The following is a 9,398-nucleotide window of genomic DNA, read 5'->3' as shown; positions in this document are numbered from 1 at the left end:
GATTCTTTCTCTAGGAGTTTGGCAAGCCATTTTTTTCTGGAAGGAGATGCAAATAAAAGCGATTAACCATCTAACGCAAACTAAAAAGGATGCTTTTTACAAAATGACGTGTCTATTATTACCGTCCTATCATTACTAACATTGCCAAGAGAATCAATACTTACTTGATTCACCACATACAGATCTTTGCCTGCAATTTACCTTGTACAAAACAGAATAATAAAGAGAATGTTTCCTTTCGGTGAGAGTAAAAATGCATGAAATTGCCTACTAAAAATTTGTAGAAAACGAGCACTGCTGTATTTTTTTAAAAAGAACATATGTAAAGATACTTGTGGGTGGGGAAGGGTGAAGACATAAGCATGGCCAGGGTTATGAGTAGCATATTCTATCCTCAAAATAAGTTCAGCTTCCACATCAAGTACATCTGCTGGTGGAACCTTACTACATGGATTTTCCTCCAGGTGTAAGCAAATGGAGACAAAGGATTCAAGTGTCATTTAATTTTGCAAATGATGGGGACATCTCTTAAAAAAAAAAAAATGGAGTGGCGTTATTGAAAGGGGCATTTTTACCCTCTATAAAAAAAAAACAAACCATCAGTGAGACACTCAAAATTAGGCAATGCTCCTTCATTTACCAGTTCCCTTCATTTGTAGCTGCAGAGCTACAGCAACCTTAGCACCTGCGCCTCCATCTTCTGAATTTTGGCACATTAGCTATTATTCCAACACACTTTGACATGAGACTTGAACAAAATGGGAGCGCGTAAGGTGAGAGACTACTTACGATCATTTTCAGAGCACCGAGAGACCCTTTGCCACTCTCACACCTTCTGGAGGCAGAACAATATTCATCATCATATTTTAGACTTTAAATAATTATTTCCACAGCACCTAACGTCCTGATAGTATGTAAACATTAGACAGCATTGTTGCCCCATTTCAGACCAAACTAGCATTCTTCTTTCGCATCGTAACTGAAAAATGGTAAACCAGAACACTTTGTTTTAGCAGTAAAAAATAGCAATTATCAACAACGGACACAAGTACCTTCTTACCAGCAACACAGTCTCTTTCTTCTACAGCAAAGTAGGGCAGAAATTCTAGGCCTTGGCTGAAAAAATCTTAAAGAGATTGAAGCTAGGACCACGGACATTATCTGAAAGGGAAGAGCAAAGTTGTTTCTAGGGGAGAAGGAAATAAATAAAGCCAGAAATAACGGGTGGCAGAAGAGCTACAGCTCCCCTTTCTAAACTGCCTGCTAGTGCAACGCAAGGCCAAAGCATCACGGGACGACTGAGCGTGGCCAGGAACTCCAGGCATCCTGAAGGACAGGCCCTCCCTCATGAGAGGGCACTCGCGTTGGCCAGAGGAGGTCCTGCGAGGAGCAGAGCACCGGGCCTACGTTACCGAGCAGGGAGGCCCAGCAGCCACGTGTTCAGTGCCCCACTAGCAGGGAAGTCACTGGCTGCAAGAGGCCCAAACCCCGTTATGTGGATGCAGAATGGTCTCCTGCTCCAGGCAATACAGGTCAGTACCACTCAAAATGACAGGTGTACGACCCAAGACCTGACAACGGTTGGGGTGTTCTGCTGGAGTCCTTTTCCATCCACCAGTCACAGAGATCGCAGTTTGTGAAGGACGCATCTTCAGCCACAGACCAGGAGAGCTCTCCTAACTTGTTTTAACTGCAAGAGTCAAACACAAGGTCAAGCAGAGCTTCGACACAGTCAAGCAGAGCATAGGGGAACCTTAAAATACCTAAACACACAACTGCTTTAAAAAGTGGCCCTGCGTTAGTGGCATTGTCCACATTTTCCCTTTTGCCCAGGTGTGAGGTTAACCTGGTTTGAGATGCTGGGTTCTGAACTTCTGTTTCAGCCTGACTGGGACAGGGAACCTGATGCTGCTGCAGAACTCCCAGAAAGGGCCCGATCAGGACAGCCCTTCACTTTTTTGAGCTTCATGAACTCTCCATACCTTTATATACTTACAAAGAAAGGATATAAATGTATTTATTTATGCATATACACGCATTGCCTTTAATCTAGCCTAAACAACAGTTTTACAGTGAAAACCTCCTCCCAAAGGGTAAAAATCGTCAATTTAAATCGCTGGCTTTCAAGTTTACACTAGAATTCTAACCACTCTGACACCCATCTTCTGAGAAATAGTGAACTGCCAACATCATACATAAAGTAACCCAAACCTGGAAGAGAAAACTCCATGTTTACTTCCCTAAGTCTAACTGCTGGTAGAAGTGAATTATTTTCATCTACGCTTCAAGGATTATTAAAACAACAAAAATAAAATTCCTTGCATTCCTCTGTTCAGAAGTTAGCCAGGCTCAGGACGAACGTTATTTGTTGTCGCATGCTCTTAGATTCTGAGAGCTGCTGGCGGGGTTGGCCAACACTTTAATTTAGTCCTCGGGTTTTGGTTCTGTATTCCCCTAAATAAATGAGTGATTCCAAAACGTGATTAGTTGTAACACACCATAGTCTCGTATGACACATGCAAGAGCTCATCTTTAATCATTCTTACAGCTAAAAATAGGATCACCAAATACCAAAGTTAAGAAAAGTATATTTATTTGATTCTCTTTGATGAAAAAGTAGTACGTTTCATTAACAGCAGCACAGAAAAGAACAATTTTGCATCTAGGCGAGATGCAACATCACAGAAAACGGTAGAGGCATGAAGTGGCATGTGACGCCTTTCACCAGATTTCAGCAGCAATTGCAATTTCCGTAACGCGCTCAACATCACCCTTCCAAAATCAACAAAGCAAACTTATTCTTTTGCAGCTTCTGAAGCATGCCCTACGTTGGTGTACCTTTTCCATATTCAGTTGTGAGGAATACAGAATTCTAATTCAAGTTACCAAATGTACACATGAACCGACCAAACAAACAAAAAACCACCCCAAAAAGCAGTAAGCCTCAGGCTTTACTGTTAGGAGTGGCTCTTGCGTTACCAGCCACGCTTCATACAAGCTCACGCACTTCTCATCTATCTCATACATACACTGCCTATTCAGGCGATTTTTTTTTTTTTTTGCCCTAAACTATTTTTCATTTATATATGTATATATGAATTACTAGAAAGGTAAAAAAGGAATGAGGGAAGTGGACAGGGGTAAGAGAGTGGCTTTCTCTTAGGATTCTGGACTTCTGGGTAATATTTATGCCTCCATGCAGGACAGCTGCCTCTGAAGTGGGAACCATTCATCTCCGTCAGTACCTTAAAAGTATGGAAGCTTCCCTGAATAGTTTTTTTCCTAAGTGGGAAGCTCCTTGACTGAAACATTAAGGGCCTCTCCCCTCAGGGAACTAACTAAATAAATAAATAAACCCACAAAGCTTCCAAGGTCAGTTAAAAATGACCACTTTCAGAAAACAAACGTACAGCTGGTTCCCAGTTAAGGCTGGGATGTTTCAGGAAGGAAGCTTCTCCCATTCGAGAAGCGACAACATGATGCGCTCTTATCCCTCCCATTCCCGAGCGTTTTGCATGGAGGATTCATTCTCAAGAGTAATATATGCCAAAAGGGAGGAATAATTTCCATTTAGGGGTATGTGGCACCTGAAATTTACCAAGCCATGCAAATTTAAAGCAATTACAGTGGAAGACTTAAAAAAAAAAAACAAAGTTAGTTTCCCTTAATAAGCACAAACATTAATCAAATCTTTAAGCTGCACCGCATTAACATGCATCACTCTTAGAAAACACTCAAATCAACCTTATTTCTTAGTGCTTCTGATACCCTTTTAGCTAAGTTATATATTATATCCGCATCAGTAATACAATCACTATGCAGAGACGGGTACGCCTGTTGTCATACACCCTTGTGCGAGCCTGTATTACATAAAAAAGCCACGCTATGGTACAGTTGATGAAGCCAAGATGGACTGCACGACAGCTTCTTTAAATAAGGCTTAGTTCTGTCCTGAACGCATTACACAAGACACACATTGAAGGCATGAAAATACTAAAAGAATACAGTTTTCTTACATCAGAAAAGAAACCTTTTAAATACTCAAATAAATAGCCATAAATAGCCACTGAATATCCACTTTATCTCCTTTTAGAAGTGTTGTTTTAACATTAATGGACACTCATTTCCTGCTTCTAACAGATTTTCTTCTGTTCAAAGATAACTGCATGGGTATAATCTCCTTTTCAACTTAACATACCTCTAGAAATACTCACGCTACACTTCAACAGAATAAACTTGACTAAAGTTTTCTGAGGAAGCACGTGTTTGAACAGGTAAAGTGCCCACATGAAAACAAATACACGTTTCTATATAGTTACTAAAACATGCAGTTTGAAAGAGTCCAGACTGTTTGCCCTTTATTCATCATCTAAGTATCCAAATACTGTACCTACGTGAAAGCCTTTATGGAATTTCCAGTTTTCACTATGTAAGTAATATTCAAACCTCCAGTCAGAACCAGAAACCTGATGTATTTGGCACGGCACTGCAGGCATGAAATGAAAAGGCGGCAAGCTTACGCAGAATCTGCGACAAAGTAAGGAAAGATTTCCCAGCTCTTAAGATACATGTTTTTGCTACTACAACTTTATTATTTCATTCAAAACACCATAAAGCATGGGTGTACTTAGCATGGATTTCCCCATCCTCCCTTCCCACCCCCAACGAACAGTGGTGACAGTGAAAACAACGACAGTCGCAGTGAACTTCTATTTCACGTCCTCGTATTCCCTTATCCTTGGCCTAGGAGGAAAGTGGTTTACTTTTTGACTAGATGCCACCGGAGCAGTTAGGAAGTCCACCGCCACCAAGCTACCTTCATTCTGTCCCACACGGCCGAGAGAGAGTCAAACGCAGGGCGAACATCCAGGATCGTGAACTGGTAGTTCTTATCTACTGCTCCACCATCGTAGTAATCGATAACGTATCGCACTTCTTTTCCACATCGGTCAACAATCCAGTCATGTCTGTCAAAGGGAAGTTCGTACCTGGAAAGACAGGTAATAGACCACGTAGATATTTTAATGGATATTATGAACCTGAGAGAGGGAGTGGAAGTCCTGTTTAAGAAGATTTATTTATCCAGATACTGGCATAAGATCCCCACTAGTACTTCTATCTTCTGGTAACTTGCAATTCCAGTTCCGATACATCTTAAAATTAATTCTACACCCTGTTTTCAGGCACGTCTCCCCACCCTCCCACCACACTGGAAGCCCCTCTTACCCCATCCACGAGCGTATTCTGGCTCTCGGCGAATACTCCTTTGCTTTGCCTCCAAACCGCATCAGCGATGGTCCACACGGACATTCCCTAGGCACGCAATTAAAAAAGAAAATAATTTTTACCTTTTAAAACAGTCTTATTTTAACTGTTTAAACCACTCTGGTGATTTGTTTTAGTAACAGAAAAACTGAATAGGAGAAAGTGCAACAGTAAAAAAATTAATTACAAGTGATCTAAAACAGCTTTGGGGTTTTTTTTTTTTTGAAGGTCTGAGAAGTCCCCATTTCTGACAGCGCTTACTGCTGCATCCAATACCTTTGATACGCTCCATGCTGTTGTTCTAACTTATCAACAGAGCAGTCCTCAGCAAATCTAATCCACAGATTTAATAAATTAAAGAACAGAAAACCGTAATCTAAACTACCGTGTAACAAAGATCATGGAATTTCAGAGGACAATTTCTACGTACAGAACGCTTAACCAGTCTGTCTCTTCTAGGAACAGGGACTGACCTAAACAGAGAGTTTGTTTTACGCCAGTCACTTGTAAGCTAAGCTTACATCTCCCATCTTTTTCATAGCATAAAGATTTCAATTAAGTAATTCCCAAACCGATACAATAAGCAGTTAATTTCTCCAAATCCACATCATACACACGCCACCAAAATGCTCATCAGTTTTCTCAACATAACAATTATTCAGTTCTAGTTAAGCTCTTCTGGATGATCTTCCTCCATGTCAATCAAAATACAAGCTCCTAACAAGACCATAACTTTTGAGATGGATCAGCATCAGAATATTTCTGCAAAAATTCTCAAGAGACATTCTACTCTCAAAGAATTACAAAGGGCTAAACTGAAGGATTTGCTTTTTGTTTCGTATGTACATACACAGCATGAAGAGCTTCCCACTTCAAAATCTCCTTCCAAGCTTGCTCGTTATTTTGGTTGTGAATCTTAATAATGTTGGTCATGTCTTCACCTGTTATGTCATCATCTTTCCACCTCCACCTAAAAAATTAGAATTCAAACACAGTTTACAAGCATTACAGCATAACTACTCCACCTTCCTCAGTTTATCTGATGGGCTTTTGAATGAAGAGATTTAAGGTTTTATGCAAAGGCGCAAAGCGAGCATGGGAACTTCCGGCTCATCTGCTTCAGCATCCCGAGAGCCGCTTCACTTTCTGTGCGGGAGCACAGGTATCAAAGTTACCACCACAGAGATCCACAAATTGTGGTTCGCTAAATTAACAGCTTAAGTGGATCGGAAAGCGATCAGAGCGTGCAAACATCAGCGCACCCACGGTATTCGTAAAAATGCTTGGGAAAAACCCCACTGGCATTCCTAATGCACAGGAAGTCCTGCATTCAATACATTTTCCAGACACTTAGAAACGCCTTTCATCTCGCTGACCCCGCACGACAGCTTCCTTTTCAACAGGCCTAATGCTGAACACATGTAAGTGTTCACAGGATCGCAACTTGTATGTTCGATACAGGCTGCTGATGACGTATCGACTTCAGAACAATACTGACACTTAGGACAAAGAACTACCACGGTTTTAACAGTAACCACCTTTGAAGTTGATCTGTTTGAAAACGACAAATAATTACAAAAGAATGTGGAAACAGCAGCACAAGTTTTTTAGGCCACGGGAGACATTTTATCATTCAGCCGGGTCTTGTCTACGCTGAATTTTTGTCAAGACTGAAACCATCTCCTCACCAAACAATTTTCACATTTTTAGCAATTTTGCAAAGTCACGTTAGATGTTCTCACAATCACAGAACTTCTACTTTCAGTTTGCAGGATTAGCACGAAGCTGGTTGAGTTTGAAAGCTGGCAACCACGCCAAGTTTGCCTCTGCCTATACACTGACTTCGAAGAAAATTCTCTGAGCCAGTGGCAGTTGCCTGACACTCCCTACCATCTTGCTGATTATGAGAGGAGACGCGGCCTTTGAGACCAGCTCACCTTTTAAAATAAAGCTGTTTATAAAAATAATGATTTTTAATACACTTAGTTATTTACTGCTTAGAGCCCACAAACTCTTAATAACATCGATGAATAATAACTAATGATGCTTCATGAATTTCAGGCTCACAGACGCCACCTGGTAAATCACAGTGCATTTACCCTTTTCTTAGCATAGCGTTCCAGAACATTTGCTCTGAAGGGTAGACCCATTTCTTGTCAGAATGTGCTCGAGGGATGGAAGATTCTTCTCTAACGGTCGACAATGGAAAGGGCTGATCTGGAGATGGCTGCTGATTAGGAGGCGGCATCTAGAAAAAAAGGAGAACCACACACTGATTAGGAGGAAGAGGCATCTAGAAAACAAGAACCACCTGCTGATTAGGAGGAGGAGGCATCTAGAAAACAAGGAGACTCAAGAACAAACTGGAGTATGACTTTTTTTTAGGTTCCGGTGTTTGAGAAAAATCAAAGCGTAATCAATCAGCTGCTACAAAGATCAAGAAGTTCAGCCTTTACTTATGCCTGCCAAAATTACCTTTCTCTTTTGCAGCAGAACTCCTTCCACAAGTTTGCCATCTGGAGACGAAAGGAATCCTTCTGCCTAAACTTCAGCTTTCAAAAGAGCAGTGTTTTTTGTAAATTAGGTGAAATCTAGGAGACCTGAATCAGAACTTACCCATACTGCTATCGCACAGAACCTAAATGCCTCTACCGTAGCATAAAAACCGTGCACATAACTAACAAATGGGGAAAGACAGCAAAAGATATTTACAAACTGGAAAACCATCTTTTAACAAGAAGACAGGAATTCGAAGAAGAGAACGTTAAATAAGATATAACTTGGTTTTAAAATATTTGCACACAAAGTGAGAAAAAAGCAGTGTTAAAAACTGAAAAATAATGTTATTTGTCAGAGTTTCTACCCGAGACTATCACTGTTTACATTTTGGGGATAGTGTTTCAGAAGAAACAAGGCCGAGGACAACATCTGAAATAAAAGAAAGTTACCATATTGCTGGGATCTATGTCATCGTTCACTTGAGATGCACCAGACTTCACCGGACACGCTACGAATTCATACGCTCTTTCCTGATGCGCAGGAACATCGTTCTCAGTTCTGTGGTCAGGGGTCTTCATGTGCATTGGACAACCTGAGATAGAGGTAAAAAGTGCATGCTTTGCTTCAAAATGAAAACTCTTAAGACATGGTAGGAAATGGAAAACAGCTCCTTGAACGCTCATGTACATACAAACGGGTATTTCGCTGTTCCTTCCCAGCTTTGCAACGGTTTTAACTGTTCTCTTCCCCGCATTTTAGGACCCAGCACCACGGGAAGATCCAAGCTTCTTAGGCAGTCCTTGAATGCTCGTTCCCCACACTGTGCTGGCCCCTGTACTGGACCGTTTGCGCTTCAGATTCCCGCAGCAAGGTTCACCCAACACGCGTTGACCGTGTCAGCGGAAGAGCTGATGTCCCCCTTCTCCGTTCACCTTCCTCCACCCTTCTGCTGCCCTTTTCCAGGCGCACGTTCCCCAGCCGCAACCACCTGCCCCCGGTTACCATCTCTGCAGGGGCCCCCGCGCCTCGCTGGCCCTTTGCGGGGGCACCACCCCAGGGGACCCCACCAGCAGCACCCCCGCGACGCCTGGCAGCCGGGAGCCACCCAAGGTGCTACAGCAAGCACCTACAGTCGCTACAGCCCAAGCGGCTTGCGTGCTGTCCTGGTGAACAACTGACTCCTTTCCACAGAAAGTTACCCAAGAGCTAATTTCATTTAAGTTTCAAGAATAATTACCGCTCGCTTTCTCCTGATGCATGGGACATTCTGAAGGCGGAGATGCTGTCTGATGGTGCCGGGACGAATTCGGCGCCTGACCCGCCGCAGCCGGCGAGGACGCTGACAAACCCATGGCGCCCACGCACCGGGCCCTTTCACACCAAGTTCCTAAAGGGAAAAAAAACCCCAAAAAACCACAGGGAACATCCGTAACACAAAACCGTGCTGGTTAATTATTAAGGTGAATTATTAAGGGGTGCGTTGCTGCATCACAAATTGAGAAATTAAATTAAAAAAAATCGGTTTAAGTAATAAATATCCAGCCGAAATATAAATCCACGGCGCCTAGCGGGGAGAGTGAGCTCGCGTGGGACGGGGGGTGCGGGCTCGCCCCCCACGGGCAGCCCCTCTCCTC

The 9,398-nt window shown here is 42.4% G+C and overlaps 1 protein-coding gene across 1 annotated transcript; it reads right to left on the bottom strand.

Moving 5' to 3' along the window:
* Positions 1-2,625: 2,625 nt before the first annotated feature.
* LOC104134000 (cytochrome c-type heme lyase) lies at positions 2,626-9,387 on the bottom strand. The gene is made up of 6 exons (XM_009647491.2): positions 9,002-9,387; positions 8,214-8,356; positions 7,365-7,513; positions 6,116-6,235; positions 5,227-5,313; positions 2,626-4,988 (listed from the first exon to the last, which is right to left on the bottom strand). The coding sequence occupies exons 1-6, from the start codon at positions 9,114-9,116 to the stop codon at positions 4,790-4,792; spliced, it is 813 nt and encodes a 270-aa protein (XP_009645786.1). The 5' UTR covers positions 9,117-9,387; the 3' UTR covers positions 2,626-4,789.
* Between the last annotated feature and the right edge of the window lie 11 nt (positions 9,388-9,398).

The sequence above is a fragment of the Egretta garzetta genome, unplaced genomic scaffold, assembly GCF_000687185.1.
Source record: "Egretta garzetta isolate BGI_Z169 unplaced genomic scaffold, ASM68718v1 scaffold149, whole genome shotgun sequence".
NCBI classification, from domain to species: domain Eukaryota; kingdom Metazoa; phylum Chordata; class Aves; order Pelecaniformes; family Ardeidae; genus Egretta; species Egretta garzetta.
This window is presented reverse-complemented; position numbering and strand designations above follow the sequence as displayed.